This window comes from Gracilinanus agilis, chromosome 3 (assembly GCF_016433145.1).
Source record: "Gracilinanus agilis isolate LMUSP501 chromosome 3, AgileGrace, whole genome shotgun sequence".
Taxonomy (NCBI): Eukaryota; Metazoa; Chordata; class Mammalia; order Didelphimorphia; family Didelphidae; genus Gracilinanus; species Gracilinanus agilis.
Genome location: NC_058132.1, coordinates 625,149,835 through 625,173,981, shown reverse-complemented (window position 1 = coordinate 625,173,981; position 24,147 = coordinate 625,149,835). Strand labels below are relative to the sequence as shown.

Below are 24,147 nucleotides of genomic sequence, written 5' to 3'. Positions count from 1 at the left end.
TACTTCTGGCCACCTCTTGTCCTAGCAAGGGTACTCAGAAATTAATGCTTTTCATAGATGAGAAAATATACATCCAGACAGATAATAGGAAGTTTTCTGTGCCTCTATAAGTGTCAGCCCTCTTCATTTAATTTATTTAAGACACTGAGTCTTTACTAGGGTGCGTATCCCCATCAAATACATTATATTTCCTTCTCTAAGCCTTGCCTTGGAGATCCCCAACCTGGTTCTTGCTGCCAGGTCTTGGCTCCTTGTCTCTTCTGAGTTTTATCAGAGTTCCTAGTGTGGAGGGGTTAATAATTAAGAGTGAGGCACCCTACCTGACTACCATAGAGGTTGGGGCTGGTGAATTTCTTGAATTCTGGAGTGATTTCACCTCAGTGACTAAATCCAGAGCTAATATGGAAAACCCCAGGAGCAGAAGGTCACCAGGCTGCTCAAGGAGGGTTGTATTGGTGCAAGCTGGAAACAGAACAGGTTTGAGGGAAACAGGAAGACCCAGCCTTTCTATCTGTGCTAACTCACGTTTTTATCATGTTTTAAGACTTATAAAGGACTTTCTCCTACAGCAACCCTATAAAATACGGGGTTTTCTTTCCATTTCCATTTTACAGAGAAGGAAATTGAGACTTTTTTGGTTGTGACTTTCCCACAGTTATACTAGTAAGTGTTGAAGTTAGGGTACAAATTTAGGTCTCTTAGTTCTAAGACCATCACTTTTTTGTCTATAGTAAGAATTGGTCACCTTTTCTGTGTCATGGAATCCTTTGGAAGTCAGGTGAAACCATTGTACTCCTCAGAATAATGTTGTGTGTGTGTGTTTTTTTTTAATAAAGGAGATGCTAAAATTCACTTAGATGTTAGTAAAAATATAAATATATATTTTTTTCTCATCAAAGTTCACGGACTCCTCAAAATCTATTCACAGATCCCTTGAGGGTTCATGGATCAATCAGGGTTAAGAACACCTGATGGTATGCAGAACCTCCTATTTACACTCCTAACCCATATCCCTTTGGGTCTCAATGTTGCTGGAAAATGAAAAGTACTTCTACATCCGTAAAAGCTTTGAGGTCTTGCAAGCCATGAAGTATTCCTGATTTAGTTTTTGATTCAGAAACCAAAATGTTTCTTATTCTTGTCTGATGTAAGAAGTCTGTGACTTGACCCTCAAAATACCAATTCATAGTAGTTTTTAGACTTATGCTTTCCTTCAGACTAAGCTGGAGGGCATCAAGAGGAAGGTAACCAGTTTGATGCATAGCTTGAGTTCATAAGGATCCATTAAAGTATCTGAATGTATTTAACTTGGAGAAGATGAGACTCAAGGAAAAACAAGCCCCTTGGAAGGACTGTCATGGGAAAAGATACATGATAATTGTTCTATTTGGTATTCTAAGGCAGAACCAATGTTTGGAAAAGGTGAAATTGATTAGATAGAGAGAAAAGACTTTTTAACAACTGGAGTTTTTCCTCTAGTAGATGCTTTGAGAGGTGATAAGTTCCTCCTCTTTGGAAATCTTCAAGCAAAAACTGGATAAACACTTATCTAATATTTTGTACAGGGACTTCCTTTTAGGATATAGGCTAAACTAAAGATGGCCCAGAGTTTCTTTCCAACTCTGAGATTCTGATTCCATAATACTGTTCTGGAAATGAATTCATTCTTTTAAGACACCAAGACCCCTTTACTTGTCTGCCTCTTCACTTGTCTGCTAACCAATAATAATAAAAAAAAAGGCAAAAAAATACTTCTTATATAGTTCCAAATGGTCTTTCATTTGTATGGAAGAAGGAATTTCAGACTTTTGATCAGGACAATTAGAATGTCAAAGTTTTCTGGATTCTAAAAGATCCTCTAACTCATCTGCTTATTTAACAGATGAACAAATTAAGGTGGAGGCTGTTATTCTATATTAAAGCAGTCTTTCCATCACAAGAAGAGCATTATTATTTGTTATTCTTCTTTAAACTCTACATTGTATCCTGAAAGCCAAAGAAATATGATCTTGGAAAAACAACTACTGCTCATGACTTAGCCAGTACAATACTACCATATTTCTCTAGTCATATTAAGGAATGCAGTGTTATAGGTGAATATTCTATATAACCAAAGCATTAAAATATTTTTCTTTTGAGTGATTTCGAATGAATAAATAAATGAAAAAACATTTATATAGCACTTGCTATTTGCCAAACACTGTTCCAAGTGCTAGGGATACAATACAATGATCTTTTCCATCAAAGAATATAGATTTTTATGAAGGGGAACAACACATATAAAGAAGTGGACATGGAGGGATATTTTGGTTTGAAAAATTAGAGTTATGAAGAGTTAGAGCCATAGAGGGGTAGATTTGTATATATCTTGTAGGATATATACAACGAGAGTCAATTTGGGCCCCCAAACTGGAGAGATTGCCTGGCATAATGAATAGAGAACTAACTTTGATTCCAAGAAGACCTGGGATCAAGTCTCACCTTTGTTTGGCACATACTGACTGGGTGGATCTGGGCAAGTCAGTTAATCTCTCAGTGCTCCAGGCAACCTTCTAAGACTATAATTTATAGGCTGGAGAAGTTGGTAGAAGGAGTTTCCTCACCTATAAGTTCCCTATACAAATTAAATCACAGATCCAGCCCCTATCAGAAACTGGAAGGGAGGGGGAAGAACCTGTAAGGGATGTACATATGGCTGATGAGAAGTCTAAGGGATAAGGATAGTGGATATTCCAAAGTGTATTATACACTTTCTTGTCTTCTGACACTGAAGATACGACATTGTTTAACCTTTTTTTTTTATAACTTAGGTTCATCATTATAAACATCTGTTATTATGCTTATAATATGCTATCCCCAGGGGATATGGAACTGTTTGCCCCAGGCTACTGTGTAGTCAGCATGTTTGCATGCCTTTTATAGTTTTTCTTTTTCTTTGTTTTCACTGACAGACTGTCAGCTGTCACTTTTTGTTATTGTCAGTGCCTACTTACAGAAAGCTCCTTCCTTCCTTCCTTCTTTCTTTTCTTTCTCCTTTTCTCCCTCCCTCCCTTCCTTTCTTTCTCCCTCCCTTTCTTCTTTCCTTCCTTGCTTCATTCCTTCTTTCTTTTCTTCCTCCTTTTCTCCCTCACTCCCTTCCTTTCATCCTCCCTCCCTCTCTTTTCTTTCTGTGCTTCCTTCCTTCCTTTCTTCTTGTAGATGCTTAGTCTGTATTTACTGACGGATTATCTGAGCCTCGCATATGGTATATTGCTTAATAAGAACTTGTCGATTGGTTGCCTATTTTATGCAGATGAAGTACACTAGGAAATTTAGAAAAGAGAAAATGCTTTGCTCTGGAGGAAATCTAGGGCTTACAGAGGAGGTGGGTTCTATGATGAACCTTGAAGGAAGATAAAGCTTTTAACAAGAGATAAAAAGGATATACACCTCTGGTGTGGAGGAGCAGCCTCTGTAAACTCACAGATATAGGAAGCAGTAGTTTAAGATACGGGCACAGTCATCAGTCTATTTTAATTTTAACCCAGCAGGCATGAGGAAATTTACATTTTTAAAAGTCCTGAAAAGATGATTGGGATGATGGCAAGATTTAGGAGTAAGATTTCAACTGTTTTGGATATACAGAGTTTGAGGTGATTTTGGACTGTGTAGGCAACAGGAGATATAATACAAAAGTTTAGGGGATAAAGCAGTTATATAGATTTTGAGAGTGATATGCAAAGAGGTGATCACTGAACATGGGAGCAGATGAAATCTCTAATGGAGAAAATTAGAGTAAGATTAGAATGGTAGAAGTTGTTAGGAAATGAATCTCTAGAAAAGTGGATTGATTAGATTGGGTTTGTTGTCACCCTACTAAACCTCTAGGGGGAGTTCCATTATCAAGAAATAGAATTCTGACAATAACCTCCTATCATTCTATTTCTTTGTGCCTTCTTCTTCCTAAACTAGTTCCTCTTCACTGTGGTCTGTGGTCTTTCCATTCTTCTCTGTTCTTCCAGTGTTCTCTCACCTCCTCCCAGGCTTCACTTTCCTCCCTTCCTGATCCTAGAGTTAACCACTCTAGTATTGTGCTATTCTCTCTGCCTTAACCTTTTTGTCCTATTGACACACGTAGCCAAAATCCAATCCTGGGTTATCCCTTCATCTGCCTCTTCTACTATCCTTCACATGCTTTCCTTTGATGCTGGGAAGTTATGCAACAATGCTGACTGGGTCCATCACTAATTCATGTTATCTAATCTCAAGTGGGTTAAAATAAGGAAATCCTTTTACTCTTCCCTGATTGACTTCCTGTCAAATTGTCCTCAGTGACTGTTATAAAATTTCCTCTCTTTTCAGACCCCTCTACACCATCCTTTCAGCAGAGGAATTTGCTACTCTGTGCTTCTTCTTCTCCACTACCCTACATCTTGAAACCCCAAGATATAATTACCTATTCTCTTCTTTTTTTACTTCAATCTTTGACTACTTTTATACTTGTATCCCGGGTCTTATTTCATCCTATTTTTTTTAGCTGATTTCTCTCCAATCTCTCCCCCCCCCCCAAATAATCTCTCTTTATCTACTGTTTCCTTTCTTGCTGCCTAAAAGCAGGCCCACATCTCTCTCATCTTTTGCATTTTTTCACTATACCCCACCACCCTTCAAAGTATCTTTCTATATTTCTCTTCCTTTTCTCAGCCAAACTTCTAGAAAAAGGTATCTATATTTTTTGCTTCCAATTTTTCACCTCTTATTTATTTCTCAATCCCTTGTAGTCTGGTGTCTCACATCTTCCCTTAAATGAAGCTACTCTCTTCAGAGTTACCGGTGATCTTTTGGTTGCCAAATCCAATGACCTTTTCTCATTCCTCATCCTTTTTTGACTTTCTTATAACAGTTGATACAAATGAACCTTCTTTTCTCCAATTTACTCTCTTGGGTTTTCATGACTCTGTTCTCTGTTGGTTCTTTTCCTTCTTGATCCTTTAGTCTTCTTTGCTGACTTATCACCCATCTTCCATCCCCTAACTATAGGTATACCAGAAGATTGTGTGCTGTCGTCTTCTCCCTATGTTGACTTTATAAGTGATTTTATTGGCTTCCATGGGTTTCCATTTTTCATTTCTATGCAGATTACTTCCATATCCTCATCTCTTTCTATTCCTACATCACCAACACTCTATTGGATATTTAATAAATAAATTAATTAATTTAATATTTAAATAAAATCTTATACATTCATGTTGGAAATAAAATCCTATACATTTAAGATGGAATTAATTTATTTCCCCCCAAACCCATTTACTCATATATTAGCACCGCTAATAGAATGAAAGCTCCTTGAAGACAGAGACTTTTCTTTTTAAAAAAATTTTCAGTGCTTAGTACTGGCACTTAATAATAAACCCTTAATAAATGTTTGTTGGTTTCTTGACTGGGTGTTAACTCTGTCTAAAGCATCAGTGGGAGCCATTGTTTGCCCTTTATCTATAAACTCACTTTTTCTTTTTTTCAAAAGGGAATACCTGGTACCTCGGGGCTACCTGGTCCTAAAGGAGAAAAGGGTGATATGGTTATAGCAAGAATCAAAGGTAAATCCAATTTTTAAAAAAATTCTATCACTTTGAAAATAATGCATGAATCAGCCACCCTTCTAGTTTTATGTGATTCAACTGCACCTTCATCCCATTCATGGATAAATGAAGCTTAGCACAATTCCATGCACTGAGGGGGTCTTCGGTACATGCTTATGGATAACAATGACTTTCATGGTAGGTGCTACAAGGAAAAACTATCCAAACATCTTTCTCTTCTTCATCTCCTATGGTTCCTTTCTGAGTATAAATAACTTCAGAGTAATTAGGATAGTCAAGATCTTAAAATTATATACTAACTTCCTCAAAGTCTTTGGGTATATGGTGAGTCCTCATAACTCAGCTCTATTACTAGCCAAAATAAATTTTTGTCCAGCATTTGAATCCTCATTTTGCTGAACTGAGGATCAATTGAAAGATTCTTTTTCTATGCCTGACATTCCTTAAGTATGATAGGAATTCATTCTCATATTGGGATCAGAAGATAAGGATAATTTCTATATTATAATCAGAAAGATGATCTATAGTATCATGTATATGTAACCATAATCTCAAATTTATACAGCAGTTTTTGAAGCACTTTACAGATCTCATTTGATCGTTAAAATCTCGTGAAGTATATACATGTACATCCGCAAGCACACACAGACACATACATCCACATTGATTTTACAGATGATAAAAAGGAGTTTCTAAGAGGATAAGTATCTCACCCATGATCAATAGCTGGCAAGAGTCTGAGATGAGATTCAAACCAAGACTATGTGACCCCAAGTCTCAGCATTCTTTCTACTGTGCCCACAATATCAGAAATAAAGTCTTACCCACTCATTGAAGCCAGAGTTTGGAGACGATTTGTGTGCCTTTGGGAGAATCAAGTTTCCTCTTGGTTTATTGATAACAAGCTTGTTGGGGGGGGGGTCTCTATTTCTACTTCTTCTGGGGTTTCATGTTCCCTTGGAGTTTAGAGTAGGTATAGATGTTTATTTAGCCAGGACCTGAACAATCCTGCTCCCTGCTTCCTTGCTCCTGGATAATCCATTACTCTTCTTTCTTTCCAGCAAGATTCTTTTTTTCCTCCTAGGCACCTTCAACTAGTTTTCCTTTTCTGTGAAAGCTCCCTCTCCTTTCTCATTCTCTTCTTCCTTTGTATCCTTAATTCTTTTTTCTAAGTTGGTTGGATGTTGACCTTTTATTTGTGCCCACCTTCTACTGGGAGTCCTTGAGGCATTCTAAGACACCTCCATAAAAATATGGGAAGAGGCCACATAGAATATAGCATTCAGACCAAATAATTTTTTTATTTATGTCAGAGTTGCCTGTAGCTGCTCATATATGCCTTTACCATTCCTATGTACCAGTTTCATATCTCTACAAAAGGGTCCGAAAGTTTGCCATTAAAAATTCATTTCTTTGTGTTAAACCACTATGTTTTTTAGGTATCTTCTATTAAAATGCAGATATCCTTGAAAGAGGGAAACACACCAAACTTGAAATGAATGAGTTCAAGACTTTGTTTTCTAAAAAGGAACAGCTAAGTGCAAAGCTCTGAAATAATGGAATAAATTTGACTGGAGAAGGGGAAAGAATAGTGGAGTTTAGTTTTGAAACATACTTGGGGAGAATGGGTCACTATAGTGTAGGGCTGTAGTCTCTATATCCAAGGAGCAACATGAGATCACAGGGTACTTGGGGGCAATAAAGTAGTCTTTGGAGAAAGAAGAGGAAGGCAACATCAGCTAGTGGAAAAAAGGTCAAGGTAGAAGAGACTAGAGACAAACCAGCTCGGTCTTGCTCAAATCTGGATCCGTCAATTAATATTAGACCACAGAGAAAGAAGAAAAACTAATAATAACAATATCCATATGTAGCAATTCACAACATCTCATTTAATCTCATTAAGTAAGCAAGGAAGCAGAAATATTTCTGTCCCTGTTTTACAAGTGAGGAACCTACCTTCAGAGAGTCTGTGACTTACCAAAAGTGAGGACTTAAGTCTGGGGCTCTCCAAAACGAGTGCTTGTTCCATAATTGCACAGCTGTTTTGTGGCACACTGATAATTAACAATTATTTACTTACTAGCATGTGAGCACTGGTGGAGGTTTCCAAAATCCAAATATTTTTCCACTTTACAAGCTCAAACTTTAATAAAGGTTCATTTTGATGGAAGAGAATATAGAGTTTAAATAAGAAAAAAAAATTTATAACGTAGATATTTTCTTTTGTTGCTAGTCGTCTTCTGTTGTCATTTATTTTACCCACTACTAATTTAAAGGTTGGAGTGTCTTTTGTTTCTTTTCTCAGGAAGAAAAGGAGAAAAGGGTTATGATGGGCCTCCTGGATATCCAGGGCAGGAAGGGATTCCTGGTCAGAATGGACTTCATGGAGAAAGAGGTCACCCCGGTCTTCCAGTATGTGAAATTCTTTCTCCATTATTTTATTTTCTTAGCTTACATGGTCATAAATGAACTTTCCTCTTCGTAGTTTGCCGAAGAGTAAATAAATAGCAAATTCACATGTTATAAACCCATGAGAACAACTTTTCAATTCATCATTATATAAGGATGTATAATTTCCAAATAAATCACTAAAGGAGAGATGGTTTGAAACCATGGCTGGTAGTTCACTTATAACGGTCTTTTCTGCCCACTCTCACAGCAAAATTGCCCTTGTATTCATTACCCACATTGGCCCTTTCATCCACAAAGCTCTCTTTGACTGTATTTTGTGGCTGCTTTGCCCATTTGGTTGGCAAATGACGTAAATAAGGCCAAGGTCATGGGTTCAATCCCTGGAAGCTGCTGCCAGTGTTTTCTGTAGACATAAACAGGATCCCAAACACTAGTCAAGGAACTTACAAAGGCACGTCTTTGGTTGTAGTGAGAAACAGGCAAAAGAATGTGGGGAGATAATATTCAGATTGGTTGGAATTTCTGTGTTTGAGGACAGAAAAATTCAATTTAAAAATTCAGTTCAGAGGGCAGATAGGTGACTCAGTGGATTGGGAGCCAGACCAAGAGACAGAAGATCCTGGATTCAAAACTGACTACAGATGCTTCCTAGCCTGGGACCCTGGGCAAAGTTACCCCCATTGGCTAGCTCTTACCAGCCCTGGAACCAATACACAATGTTGTTTCTAAGAAGGAAAATTAAGAATTTTTTGAAAAATCAGTTCAACAAACATTTTATATTGTCTTCTTTATCATCACCAAGACAAAACTGTAAAACAATTCCTGCCCTCTGTAGAGTTGAGAATTTATCCTTATACCTCAAAGAGTTTACATTCTACTCGGAGAGACAATTTGTAAGACACCTAAATAAACACACAAATAATGTGAGAGTGGACATGAACTAGGGGGATAAAGAAAGATTTCTCTTAGGATGTGGTGCTTCAAGTGCACCTTGTAGGATTCCAAGAGGCAGAAGAAGTGAGGGGAGAATGGACACCAAGCACTGTGAATAGTCCTTTCGAATGCCTGGAGAAAGGAGATGGAATGCTGCGTTCTGGGAACAGCAAGGAAGCCAATTTGACTAAATAAAGGAAAAATGAAAAGGAATAATGCAAAATAAGCCTAGAAAGTTTTATTAGAGGTCTAGACATAAGAGTAATTAGACTAGTTAGTTCCCCCAACATTTAGTAGTGAATGATTTCTAAATGGATGAGCTTGTGGAACGTCAGAAAAATGAGATAGCCTGATCATGGAACGTATGTATCTGACACCAAATTTACTGGAAGGATATTTTGGGGCACAGTTAGCTGCCCAATTATCTTACACAAGCTACAGATAGAGATCCTCCAAAGTCTTAGGAATACATGGTTAATGATGAACCAAATACTCTTGGGTCATTTTAACAGGAGCAGAGCATAGATAAATATGCATGTTTGCTTGCTCTAATACAAATGATTTCTTAAGTAAATTCATACAAATATTAGACCATATTGAAAGCATTGCATGCAAGTGTTGACTGACAAAATACTTAACAAGGAATCAATTTATTTTAACAATTAGTAGAAAGATATGCTTTTTTTTGTACTTTGGGATAGGCTCATTTAATAGAAAGGGCAAAAAAAAATCTTTCCTTGATTAAAAAACAGCAAGTATGAAAATTCTCAATTCTACATAAGTTCTTCCTATCAGAAATAGTTTTTTTTGGTAGTGGGACTTCGCCTTTGTGTTGTTCAGTAGAAGAAAAGGGGAAAATGATCTCCTAATCATGGCATTATACTCTTAGAGAAAGCAGCATCATTATTGAGTTACACAAAGTTAGAATGATATGAATATACATTTCTACTTACTAACATGTGCCACCGTCTTGTATTTAAAGATGAGAAGCAACCTTTGGCTTTTTAGAAAATGCAGCAATCTCCCATCTATGTGAGCATCAGGGCTTTTCCTACTAGGTAGTTTTTTTTTTTCTCCAAGCAATTGTCCTTAGTCTGTGTTTCTTAGCCATTTTTGTGTTCTGGACCCCTTGGACAGTCTGTTGAAGCCAATGGATGGATCCCTTCTCAGAACTGTGTTTACAAATGCATAAAATAAAATATATAGTATTGCAAAAGAAAGCAGTTATATTCAAATTCAGTTGTCAAAATATTATTAAAAATCAAGTTCACAGAACTTCATTAAGAACACCCAATTTAAACAGAATAAGGTGGCCAAGAATTTAATAATTGAAAGAGAAGAGGTTTGGAATAATTGCTCATTTCCCCAAATTAATGACTTAATGGAGAAGACAGAACATGGGGATAAATGTCAGCTACAACATTGCTTCATACTGCTACTCTTAGGAAAAAAGAAGGAAATATTTTTAAGAACCTACTATGTACCAGGCATTGTACTAGGCACTTTATAAATATTATCTCATTTGATCTCCATAACAGTCCTGGGAGGTGGGTGCTATTATCTAGTTTTACAGTGGAGATGCTGAGGTAAATAGAAGTTAGGTGATTTGCCCAGGGTCTCACACCTAGGAAATGTCTGAGGCTGAATATGAACTCTAGTCATCCTGACTCCAAGTCCAGAACTCTATCAATTCCACCATCTAGCTTGCCTCTAGGGAAAAAAAAGGATGATTATAAAATAGAAGAGCTTTTCTTTTTTTTCTACAGTTGCTTGTGAAATATCTTCCAGGGGAAAGTCAATAGCAGAGTTGTTGCTGAATAGTCCCTGAATACCTGTCCAGTAATATACTATTGAGGGAAGTGAGGGGATTAAGACAGTAAGTGGTTAATTGTGAGAATCAAGTGAACCACACTGACTATCTTGTTACTTGGTTTTCCTTCCTCATCTTTGCCTCCTAATGTTTTTGGCTTCTTTCAAGTCCCAACCAAAATGCCTTCTCCTCCAGGAAGCCTTTCCCAATCCCTTTTAATTGTGATGCCTTCCTTCTATTAATTGTTTGCCATTTATCCCACATTTAGCTTCTTTGCACACATTTGTTTGCTTGTCGTCTTCCCAATTGGATGGAGAACTCTTCAAGGCAGGAGGGGTTATCTTTGCCTTTCTGTGTCCCCAGTGATTGGCATAATGCCTTACACATGTTGGGAGCTTAATAAATGCTTACTGATTGATTCAAGTTTGACCACATATATAGTCTTTTGAGTCTTCAACCCTACCTAAAAGGATTTTAAAGAACAATTTATACTGAGGTTATTTCTCATAGAGGCTGACAAATTTAAGAAGACTAGAAATGGGACCCATTATAAAAGGTAAAATGGAGCCAGATTGTGAAGGGTTTTAAGTGTCCAGTTGAGTGGTTTGTATTTTATCCTACAGACTATAGAAAGATAGTGATGACTGAAGAAAAAAAAGATTTTATTGTTACTATTTCTTTTTTAAAACCTTTTAAATTGTTAAATAAGCCCTTTAACAATCTCCTCTCCCCCACTGACACTGTTCCCCTAGAAAGGAAAACCAACTACAGAGTAAGTGGATATAATAGCATATATCATGGTTGGTTATTTTCCTTCATACTCAAGGAGGACCAAAATGGTATCACCGATCAGCTTTTTTGACTCAAGCATAAATTGGATTTAAATGAGGCTGCCTTGCACAAAGTTGTTGGTCTTATTCTCTCTTCCTGAGTCATCGAAGTCCAGGGGCAAGACAAGTCAAGATAATTGGTAATGGCTCTGTTACCATACCATATTTAATAGCATATACCATTTTTAATATCTGTAGCACTAACCTTTCTACTGAAAAAAGAAATATGGAGATAGGGGAATAACTGGGTGCCAGACAAATTGGGGACACTCCCACACCTCACAAAGGGGAGGACTGACAGGTAAACACAGGGAAACCAAATAGGGATGTGAGGTTTGGGGAATGGCAGTTTGTCACTTAAACTGAAAACCTATCAGCCAGGGAAAGCCAGTGATGTCAGTAACTTCAAGCTGTGGGATCTTTATGGCTTAGAGAAATCAGGAAGTACAAATAAAACTGTTTTTTGTTGATGGTAAATAAGGGATGTGGGAGACAAGGGTTTACTACACTAGAAATAACCCAAATGACTTAACTAAACTAAGGTCAGCTCTAACTAAAATAAAAAAGGGCTGGAGAGATGGGATTCTCACTATACTCATCCATGGTGCTCCAAAATGTCACAGGAAACAGGATCAACTTATATACACAGCCAGTTAATCCACAAAAGCTCTAGGGAGTAAGGCAGATAAATCTGCTGTCCACCAACAGATATCCAAGACCTTCTACCTAAGCCAAGATAGTTGATTGAAGGTATCTTCTTCTCAGTGAAATTCTACTCTGTTAGCTCCTTGGATACTTGGCAAAGCTGGACCACACAGCCAAAACCTCCTTCCTTCAGCTTGGCCAAAACCATTCTCCTCTTTCAAAACCCTGGCATCATTCCATTATGGAATGTCCATGAAGTCCGAGATTTCTTCAAGCTGTCATCTATTGTCTTATCTTAAGTCTTACTTTATCCTACAATTTCCCCATTTTACTACTGAGAGTTGGAAGGTGGGTTTCTTTGTTTCTTTTCTAGTACTGAGGTTGTTCATTATATTGTTCTTGAAAAACAATTGTATTTTTACAATCATTAACATAGTTCTGTTATATTTTCTTTATTCTCTATGACTTCAGCTAAATCTTCCCTTGTTTTCCTGAGTTCCTACGTTCACAATTTCATATAACACCATCATTTTCCATTATATGAATATGCTGCTATAACTTGTTCATATACTCCTTCCAGTCAGTGGGTACCCATTTTCTTTCTGGTATTTATGACTACTCTGAATATTTTGTCATATGTAGAATTTTCTGAGATTCTAGAATGTTATTCTCTCTTCTATACAATCTTTTGAGATACTCCTGGGTGTCTAATCATGAATATCCTAGTATTTCATCTTAAACTTACCTAGCATATAGGAAGTCATTTAGAAGCTTTTTAATGGTGGGCAGACAAAGCAGTTGGAATATATGCTTTGAAATTTATGTGAATGCCATAGAATAGCGATCTCTTTGAGGGTATATGTGGTCAGTAGCTGGATGTGAATAATTTAATGACTTTTCATAATTCTAATTTGGTTTCCAGAATGATTGGAACAATTCACAACTTCACAAATATCATATTAGTGTGCCTGCCTTCCCACAGCCCCTCCAACAGTCCATTGTCTATGTACATTTTTTTATCATCTTTGCCAATTTAATGAGTATGAGGAGAGCCTTCAGTTTCCAAACCTGTAAAATAGTAATACCAATGTCTATCCTGATGTCACTGGAATCACCTGAGATAATTAATGAGAACATGATCTCAAAATCATAAAGTATTATAAATATGTAAGATAATTTCTGTAATAAAACTAAATAAATAAAATGATTATATATTAAATATTACAATATTATGTTACAAACCAATAATAAACAAAGTCCCCTGGCACTCATTATTCAACTTTCACTTATTTCAAAATGAACTGATGAAAACCAGTTGTCAACTGAACTATCCTCTCTGCTCTACCAGATGTGATTAAACTGATGAGTTTAAAGACAAGTTCAGTCTTTCATGCATCCAGACCTTGAATGTTGGACTTGGATACAGTTGTGCAGAAAGTTTTTCTAATTAATACAAGATGCAAATTTATGTAATAAGTACTTTTGAACTAATTGGGACATTACCAAAAAAGAGATTGAACTTGCTGATAATGAAAATATTTCCAGGGCAATTGTGGTGGAGCAATTCCAGGTGCTCAAGGTTCTCCTGGAGCACAAGGATCTCCTGGGAAGATGGGACCAAGGGGACCTCCAGGACTGGGATTTCCTGGGCCACAAGGGGTGAGAGGTGAACCAGGGAGCCCTGGCCATCCTGGTGTGAGGGGAGCAGCAGGTTCCAAGGGACAGACAGGTAAATATAAATATTTACATATGGAAAAAAGTAGAAAGCTGATAAGTGACCTTATTCCCCAAAGAATTAAGCCATTCCAGGGGTAGTGGCAGACAGAGTTTTAGGATTAAAGTTCCATTCATACCATTCAAGAATGTCATGGCAGAATTATAATCAACAATGAAAACAAGAAATCACAACCAGTTCATGGATAAAACTTGAAAAATCCAACTTTCCTTTGTTGTTGCCTCTGTTTTATAGGCCCAAATGGTTTTCTCATTCCTTGGTATCTAGACAACTTTAATATTTTAAAATTAAAGAGGATCCGAGATTTCATAATGTTATTCTCTTTTCTTTATGATCCTTTGAGGTACTCTTGGATTTTTAAATCACAAACATGCCAGCATTTCATCTGAAACTTACCTGACTATCATCTTTTAGTCATTTAGAGACCTTCTAATGACAGACAAACAAGGTCATTTGAATCTGTGCCTCAATATTTATGTATATTCCAAAGAAAAGTGCTGAAGCGACCTCACCTTGAGATCAAAATATCAAAGACATTAGGTTAGAGGGTAGAAAGAGGACTTTTCTAAAGATATTATTGTTTTTCATGTTATTACATGTATTTTTTAAACCCTTACCCTTCATTTTAGAATCAATACTGTGTATTGGTTCCAAGGCAGAAGAGCAATAAAGGCTAGACTAGCCACCTAGCTGCCCCCTCTCCCAATTTGGTTGAAGAGGAGCCTGGATTTGTAATCATGGGACTTACCTTACTCCTTGCTATCTCCATGACTTGGACAAATCACTTGGCTTCTCCCAACCTCAGTTTCCTTATCTTTAAGATGAGGGGGATTGGACTAACTAGCCTGTAAGGGTAATTTGGAATCTGTGATCCTGTAAATCTCAAAGCTGAAAGTACCTTAGAGATGATCTAATTTAATCTCTTTTTGCATATAGAGAAAAATATGACCAAAATCCCATGGTCAACAAGTGCCAGAACTGGCAGTATGAGAAGTCTCTGGATGACCAGAGCCACTTCTAGCATATACTCCATCTTATCAAAGCTTCTGACGATGTATTCTGTAATAACAGAATAATATCTGTTATTACAAACACATGTATTCTTTAAAAGAATATTTATGGGCACCAGAGAAGGGAGAGAAATATTTCATGCTGCTTGTCATAAAACATTTCTGACCCTTCCCTGGTGTGTCTGTAAATGTTTTGATCATTAAAAAAATCAAGAATGAAGCCAATATCTTCTCGAACTCAGTGTCAAAGACTCTGCCCCAAAACCACTTAACCAAGTTCTCTTTCAAATCTGGAATTATTTTTCCCCTCGGCTTCCCATGCAGCCTGGCTATACATGAAAGAACTTTAGCAATTCAGTGACATCAGCTTTAATATTTCAATAACATAGCAACTTGGATTTTTTTTCTCAAAACATCCCATATTTGAATGCATCTGTTTTCTTCCCTTTCAGGTGACACCTATCCTTGTCCTTCCCCCTATCCAGGGAGCCCTGGAGCTCCAGGTGTTCCAGGGGCTCCAGGTAAGAACATGTACTCAGAAGCAACCAACCTATCTTCCTGCCGTAAAATAAGTAACATGAATGGTCAATTTTGAGCTACATAGAAGACATCCAAACAACTTATTCAGGCTATGTCTGAAATCAGGAGCCCCTGGGGTGGCAACAGGGAGTTAATTTTTGTAGTCCTCATAGAAGGGGTCAGCTGAAGCCAGCTTATGCTAGCTCCAGAGATGCAATTATTTATTAAATTTTGTGTAAAGCCTGTGAAATGGGTAAAAGCTATGTAATTAAGAGATTAGTTGATTGTTTTGATCAGAAAATGATAAGGGGGAAGCTGAGAGCCAGACACAGAGTTGGGTTCAAATCCAGGTTCAGACCCTTCCCAGTTGGGTGACCCTGGGTAAGTGACCTTGGGAAAGTGAGGAAGCAAGATTCAGGGACATAGATCTTCCAGATTCCAAATCCAATATTATAACCATTGTACCCCCCTAGCTGATATGGTGACAAAGTTTTCTTTCTGAGAAACAAGCCTAGAAATAGAGATTTTAGTTACCTGCATAAAGCTGGTAGTTGAAGCCATGAATATATATATGACTGCCAAGCCTACACAATATATATGTGTATATAGACAGAAAAAGAGAGAGAGAGAGAGAGAGAGAGAGAGAGAGAGAGAGAGATACACACATTTATCTCCTGTTTATTTATTTGTTTGTTTGTTTATTTATTTATTTATTTTGCCATTTAATAATTTTTATTTTTTAGAAAAGTTAACATGGTTACATGATTCATGCTCTTACTTTCCCCTTCTGTTTATTTATTTTTTGTTTGTTTCTAAAATTAATCAGATATCCCAAGGTTCTTCTCTGTGGATGCTAATATAATCCTTGAATTCGACCTTCCTCATCATAGACTGATGGACAAGGACTGGAAAGCATTGGGAAGCTGGGCACCATTTTGTCCTTCTCTTTGATTCTTAGACCATACCTGGGTGGTTCCAAACCAAATAGCCAGTTCAGTCTATGCTATGAAAAAGACTGGTCATACCAGTTGTTTAGTGTCCTGTAGACAACACAATTTCTCGAATGACTGCCCAAATTTTTCATTTTCCAACTGATTGCTGAGCTGTCATGTAAACATGGAGCTGGGGCACTTGGATGATGATGAAATGAAAACAAAAACAACCACCTTGGTGGGAGCTTATACCTGAATTAAATGAACAGCAATTGATTTGTCGTTCTTGTTGTTCATACTTGACCCTCCCTCTACTCAAAGCATAAGCCAGAATTTACAATCCATTTTTGGGAGAGATAGTTGCCCATCGTTAATCACAACAGGCACAAAATACGATCAGCTGCCAGCTGGGGCTTTGGGGATTTAACTCTTTGTTCTGATTCAGTATGGAAGTTCATCATTGGTTTCCCAAACAGATTTTCCCTTCACAAATGTTTTCCCAAACTATAAAACACTAGCAACCAAGTCTCTTTCCCCCTCTCATAAAAGAAACACTTTATAAGGGAAAAGTACATTTCACTTAAGTTTAAGACCATGCATAGGAAGATATGATGAAAGGTTTCATATAGTGAGATGTATAAAAAAGCACTGAATCTAGGTCTTTTGTTAAATGGCTTCACAAAACATCATTCACTGGGAAAACCTGCATATCTCTAGTCTAGTGATGTCAATCTCAAAGAGACGAGGATCCTTGTGGGCTTTATTTTGACTTAGAAAACTACAAATTATCATTATCTATGCTGTATTGGATTTTTATTTATTTTGCTAAACATTTTCCAATTGGGGGCAGGCAGATAGCACAGTAAATAGAAGACTAGACCTGGAGTTTGGAAGCCCTGGGTTCCAATCTGATCTTGGATACTTCCTAGCTGTATGACTCTGGACAAAACACTTAACTCCATTTGTCTAGCTCTTGCCCTTCTGTCTTAGAGTTGTTACTAAGACATAAAGTAAGAGTTATATTTTAAAATTTTTCCAATCACTTTAGTTTAACACCTCTCCTCTAGTCTGACTCATAAAAGATTAGACAAACCATTTAATCTCAAGAAATTAAAATTATGAGAAATATATATATAAACACTGATAATGGTATATATTGTATATAAAATAGTTTTTTTAAGTATGTAGCTTTTACATACTATATAGAACACTCTTATTTAGCATATAAGGCTGTGTCTAGGGGGAAAGTTCATATTGTTTACCTTGGAGTTTCCTTTTTTTTTTAATGAAGACTTTTTTATCTTCATTATTGTTTTCATTTAGGTCAGAAGGGATTTCCAGGGCCCCCAGGTGAAGCTGGGCTACATGGATTTGATGGGCATAAAGGCCAACAAGGCAAGCCCGGAATATCAGAAATACCAGGCCCACCAGGTAAGTGAAAATATTTTGTGCCTTCTTTGGGAGTATAAATCAATAAGTGTGTGGAAGCTACTTTACCAGGGTAGTTTTTTCTTGATATATTAAACGCTGGCTCTCAGTTAGGTTCTGCTAGATGGGAATAGGATCCTAATTACCAACATTCTTTTTATTTGAAATGAGAAACATAAGAGTTCTTTGTTCTCTTAAGACTAAAAACAAATTAATCCAGTACAAGGTAAATATTTTGCCATCCGAGGACACAGAAATATTGATGATTCTTACAAGAAAGTAAGAGACACAACTTCTTTGCCTGAGAATAGTAAAGAGAAAAAAACACAGCACACACTTTCAAAAGATGAAAAATTTTGGAAGCATTTTTATTCTTATCACAGTGTGTCGGTTCTTCTTATTTTACTGAATTACATTTTCTTTTGTTAAATAGGTTTTCGAGGTCAGACTGGAGAGTCAGGTGATGAAGGTGAAAAGGGGTCAGCCCCCACTGGTCCTCCAGGCCCCCCAGGATTACCAGGAATTAATGGTCAGAAAGGGATGCCAGGTGATTCTGTTTATGGCCAGCCAGGACTTCCAGGACATATTGGCCCTCCGGGACTGCCTGGACTTAAAGGGCTCAGAGGTGATCCAGGATTTCCTGGAGTTCCAGGTATGATGTGTACAATCTTTTTTTTGGGGGGGAGCATGATAGGACAGTGGGATTTCTCACCCAATATATTGGGGATTCACTTTGAATGCTAGAATAATCCTTTTACCAGGGCAGCTTAACTGTATGAAAGTCTAGTGGTACTTAACAGTTTTCTACAGATGTATTTGTGGGCAAAGAGCTCTAAAATGGATTAGATAGATAAAGCATCTATTAAGTACCTTCCATATGCCAGTCACCAGTGTTAAACTTTGGAGAAACAAAAGTATGCAAGACAATCCTTGCCCTCTGGGAACTTATGTTCTAATTGAAAAGATGGCACATAGAGAAGGGTTACCAAGGGAAGGAAGAGGAGGATGTGGGACAAGGCTAGGGGGAAACCACTAGAAGAGGAATCTTCCTGACTGCAGGGCTGGCACTCCATCCATGGTGCCACCTCACAGTCTAGCCAAGATAAGTCAAAAGGCCCACATTTCATAGCTGCTGAAAGCCAAGAGGGGAAGGTCAAGTCAAAACATTGTTCATGGAGGAGCTGAAACCTGATACATACTTGCACATAGATACGAGCATCTAGGTGGCACCATGGATGGAGTGCCAGACCTGAAGTCAGAAAGACTCATCTTCCTGAGTTCAAATCTGGCCTTGGACATTTCCTAGCTATGTGACCCTGGGCAAATCGATTAACCTTGCTTGTCTTTGTTTCCTCATCTATAAAATGAGCTGTCTCCCATAATATAACCAATTTTTTGTTGGCCATATCCATCACTCACAGTCCACAAATATTTAGTAAGTGCCATCTATCACACTGTATATTTGAAGGATAGAAGAATAATAGGACTTACTCTACTTGACCCCCAGATGAGGGAATTAAGAAAAGTGACCAAACTTGAAGAGGGGTTAGTTTCAGCTCAGTAAAGGAAAATTCTAACCAATGACTAGAACTCTCCCAAAGTGGTGTGATCTAACTTAGTGAGTTCCCCTTTCCTGGATGTCTTCATGCCACACAGCTGGATGGCTGTGCTTTGGGGATGTTATAAAGGAAATTTTTTTATTCATGGATGAATTGGGTTAGAAGGCTTCTGTGGTCTCTACTAATTCTGAGGCTCTGGAATCACTAATGGATGATCTTTGATGAGGTCAACCCTGTCCATTTTATTCAGAGATTCTAAACAAAGACAAAGAAATCCTTCTTGGTTCTTTTTAGCCCTCCTCCCTTTATATTTCAGTGACTAGATTGATGATTGTTGACCTCAAGTAAGATTTTATATAAATATATTTTCCAAAGTAAAAATGTTCTAGACTTGGAGTCAGGAAGATCTGAATCTGAATTTATTATTTCATTGATGTAGGGAACTTCCAGTGAAGAGACTTCCTCTACCAATATTGATTTGTCCCTTCCCTGAAAGTTATGGTCTTGGAAATTTGCCTGGGGATACAAAGAAATTAAGCAAGTGTCAGACCTTGAGTCAAGAAGATCTGAGTTCAAATTGTGTTTCAGACACTTACTGGCTGTATAATTCTTGACAAAGCACTTAACCTCTCCCTCAGTTTACCTATCTATAAAATGAAGATCAATCATTAAATCAATAAACATTTATTCCCAGACCTCAGGTTAGTGCCAGGCACTCTACCAAGCAGTAGAGATTTTTTTTTTTAAAAAAAGAGGCAAAAGACAGTCCCTGCCTTTAAGGAGCTCACAGTCTGAATGTGGAAGTTCAAATGAGATCATAAATGTACTATTATACATATTTGCAATGTACATTATACAATACAAAATATGCATTCTACATGTTTGTTTCATGCATATTTTACAGTAAAAACATGCCAACTGTAAATATTTGTATAGTATATGTTATGAAGTACAAAACCATATTAATTGTACACATTTGTATCATACATATTGTAAAATACAAAAACATACCAAGTGTACATATTGGTACAAATTGCAAACAATATTTATTATTATTTTTACATATATTCTCTCATTTGAAGCACAACCCTGTGAGTTAGGAGCTACTGGTATTATGATCCCCATTTTGTGAAGGAAGACGCTGAGACCCAGAGAGGTAACTTCCCAAAGTCATACCAGCACGAGAAGGAAAGTACCAGAGGACCTCAGATGGGTTGTATTTTGACAGTCATTAATATGAAAAGTTTTATGTCATAAAAAGCATTGTGTTATTTCAGGGACACCTGGAGTTCCAGGATTCCCAGGCATCAAAGGATCTCAAGGCAGAGAAGGGGATGCTGGGCCTCCTGGTCACACAGGTTTACCAGGCCACGGATGTCGAGGCTTTCCAGGGTTGCCAGGGCATCCTGGACTCCCTGGGTCACCAGGCATTCCAGGTGAGTGAATGTCAGCAAGGAGCCAGATGGGGCTGTCCTGCCAGGACTTCCTTGCCTGATGGACTGATAAACTAAGAGATATTTATCTATCACAAAAGAATGTGATAAATGGACCTGGGGTGGCCACAGGGATGAAATGAGACTTTTTCAGACAAACTGGACTTAGCTCTTTATCCCCATGTGCTCACCATGCCCTCTCCCATCCCCCTGCATTCCCGCTAAATCTCACACTGTTTTCCAACTTAATCTAGGTGTGATCATGCCAGGTCAGAGCACCTTTGGAAGGTCGCCTTCCTCATTCTGTACACTATGAGTCCAAGATCACATTTTTTTTTTTTGGCTGACATATCACACCATTGATATATATTAATCTTTTATTGTTGTTCAGTCATATCTGATTCTTTATGATCCCTTGTGTTTTTTTTTTATGGCAAAGGTACTGAAATGGTGTGTCATTTCCTTCTCTACTTCATTTGACAAATGAGGAAATTGAGGCAATCAAGGTTAAATTACTTGCCCAGAGTCACATAGCTAGAAAATGCCTAAGGCTAGATCTGAACTCAGGAAGATGAATCTTTCTGATTCCAAGCCTAGTGCTCCATCCACTGCACCACTGACCCTTCTATCTTTTTTTTTTTCAGATGACTCTTATTACCTTCCTTCATCTTGTACTTGTGAAGTTGACTTTTTGAGCTCATGTGAAATTTTGCATTTATTCCTATTAAATTTAGTCTTAATAGATTTGGACCAGTTTTCTAGCTATGCAAGACCTTTTGGTTTCTGACATCTAATGTGTTAGTTACTCCTAGAATCTTTGAGCCATCTGAAAATTTGATAATAATAAAACAACACAGGTTCATGAAAGTTTCACAACATTTTAACATATGGATTGACATACCAAACTTTCTTGATCTCCAAACTATATGGAATGAAAAGGTTTCAAATATAAAGACCTAGGAGAAGTAATCCCTGTTTCTGCTATTGGAGTTGTCTCAAAGATTCTTTCAGTGAGCTTTCAAAAAATATTCTGATGGTACTTTTACTTAATTACCCCAAAAAGCCATTTCATTTACTAGGGCAATAGCCTGCAGAATCACAACTTATGCCAGGATTGTTTCTATATGATTGTTATTGAGCAACATGAGAATGAGATGGTAATAATTGGAATTTATCTAGCACTCTAAAATTTGTCAAATGCTTTCTGTGTATGATTATCTCATAAAAATCCTGGGAAGCAGGGATTATGATTATGATTATTCCTGTTTGACAGATGAAAAAACTGAGGCTCAGTTATGGGCACACAGCCACTAAAATAATTGTTATTAGGATCTGACACCTGGTCTTCCTGATTCCAGGTACAGGATGTCATTTGCCCTTTCATTCCAATTTTAAAAATTAGTGTTTAGTATAATAGGATTAAACACATATCCTTGGGATATTCCATTAGAAATCTTATTTCAAATGCCCATGGAACCACTGTTGACTACTCTGTGGAGCTGGCCATTCAACCAGCTGCAAATCTTCCACCTATTAATACTGCCACTTGGGCTGAAATTTCTTCATTTTGTACATAAGAATGACATGCGAGATCATTTCTCATCTGTAAAACGAGAAGATTAGATGAGGTGATCATTAAGGTCTCTTCCATTTCTAAACTCTATGACCAGTTCTGTGAACTTTTTGGTCTATGCTACTGTTAAAATGTCTACAATGGGGGGCAGCTGGGTAGCTCAGTGGAGTGAGAGTTAGGCCTAGAGACAGGAGGTCCTAGGTTCAAACCCGGCCTCAGCCACTTCCCAGCTGTGTGACCCTGGGCAAGTCACTTGACCCCCATTGCCCACCCTTACCACTCTTCCACCTATGAGACAATACACTGAAGTACAAGGGTTTAAAAAAAAATGTCTACAATGCCCTCCTCGGATTTAATGTGATCCAGGATTGCAATTGGAAAGTTTTCTTCTTTTCTATTTTTGTTTTAGTTATTTTGGTCAATTTGGTCAGTAACAACAATAATAACAACAATAATAATACCAGTTATTGGTAAATAAATTCTTGTTTCCTCTATTCAATTCCCTTTTCCTCTTTCAAATTCTTCTCTTGGTGATTGTTTGTCCTCCATCAGTAATGATAGATACTTTAGTGTTTGTAGTGGGGTAAAGACTCCCTTAATGATGGATGTTGGTCTTTGAATCAGCAAAGTCATCTCAGGTTATCAATCTTTATCAAATGTTCAGGACCTCTTAGCATTCTGCCTAGGAGTGTTCCCTTATTCCTTTTTCAGGGTTATAGATACACTATTTAAGGTGTATTGGGATCAGGTGGCTCAGTAGATAGAGATGGGAGGTCTTAAGTTCAAATCTGGCCTCAGATACTTCCTAGCTGTGTGACCCTGGGCAAGTCACTTGATCCCCATTGCCTACCCTTTACTGATCTTCTGCTTTAGAACCAACACTTAGTATTGATTCTAAGACAGAAGGCAAGGGCTTTTAAAAAAAAGTGTATTGGGATCTCTTCTGCTCACATGTAAAATAAAAGAGAAATAAAGGTTTTTTTGGTACACAGTGGCCTTGTAAATTTGATCAGTCTGGTTTTCATCAGGTTTTGATGGCTTGAAAGGTCACCAAGGAGACAGAGGTCCACCAGGACCAGCTGGAATGAAAGGCCTCCAAGGAACTCCAGGATTTCCAGGGTTACCTGGCCTCCCAGGACCACAAGGGGATCCAGGACCCTGTGGAGATGATGGCTCACGGGGTTCCCAAGGCCCAAAGGGTGGGTTTTATTTATTATATTAAATGTTTTAGATTTTATAAACAGTAGCAGTGATTTTGAATTCCACCAGCAAATGTTACATTTCTTCATTCCATAATCTCAAATGTTACATCAGATTCGATATTCCATTCCTTTTCTCTTTCTTCCTTTCTTCCCTCCATAACCTTACCTTCTTAGTGGGTCTGACTCACTCATGTAAATGGGAGATGAGACTTTGGGATGCCCAAACTGGAGTGCTGGCTGGGGACAACTTCTGGGTCAAAGGATGCCTTGGGTCCAAGATCATGGAAATGAGGTTTCTTGGTAATATTGAAGTGAAGTCCATAGATAATCATCATTATCATGAACTTTGGAACCAGAATTTGGCATAAATATTTCATATGGAAGTGGGACAAGGGAAATGAAGAAAAAACATGAACAGGAATCCTCCTTCCCTTTTCTCTTCTGATAGGTATCACGTACCCAAGTGACTCTAACTTGTAACAGAATGAAAATGGCTTTCACTGTCACCCAGGATCTCTGGAAAGATGGAGATCTGGTGAAGCCAATG

General features: G+C 37.6%; 1 protein-coding gene across 1 annotated transcript in view; it reads left to right on the top strand.

The window, feature by feature from the left end:
* The window catches only part of COL4A4 (collagen type IV alpha 4 chain), a 155,261-nt gene that overhangs the window by 70,251 nt on the left and 60,863 nt on the right, over positions 1–24,147 (top strand). The window contains exons 20-27 of the mRNA XM_044669450.1: positions 5,504–5,576; positions 7,885–7,991; positions 13,755–13,938; positions 15,407–15,475; positions 17,729–17,836; positions 18,267–18,485; positions 20,670–20,828; positions 23,427–23,597. Coding sequence (XP_044525385.1) covers positions 5,504–5,576; positions 7,885–7,991; positions 13,755–13,938; positions 15,407–15,475; positions 17,729–17,836; positions 18,267–18,485; positions 20,670–20,828; positions 23,427–23,597 — 1,090 coding nt within the window. The remainder of the gene's footprint in view (positions 1–5,503; positions 5,577–7,884; positions 7,992–13,754; positions 13,939–15,406; positions 15,476–17,728; positions 17,837–18,266; positions 18,486–20,669; positions 20,829–23,426; positions 23,598–24,147) is intronic.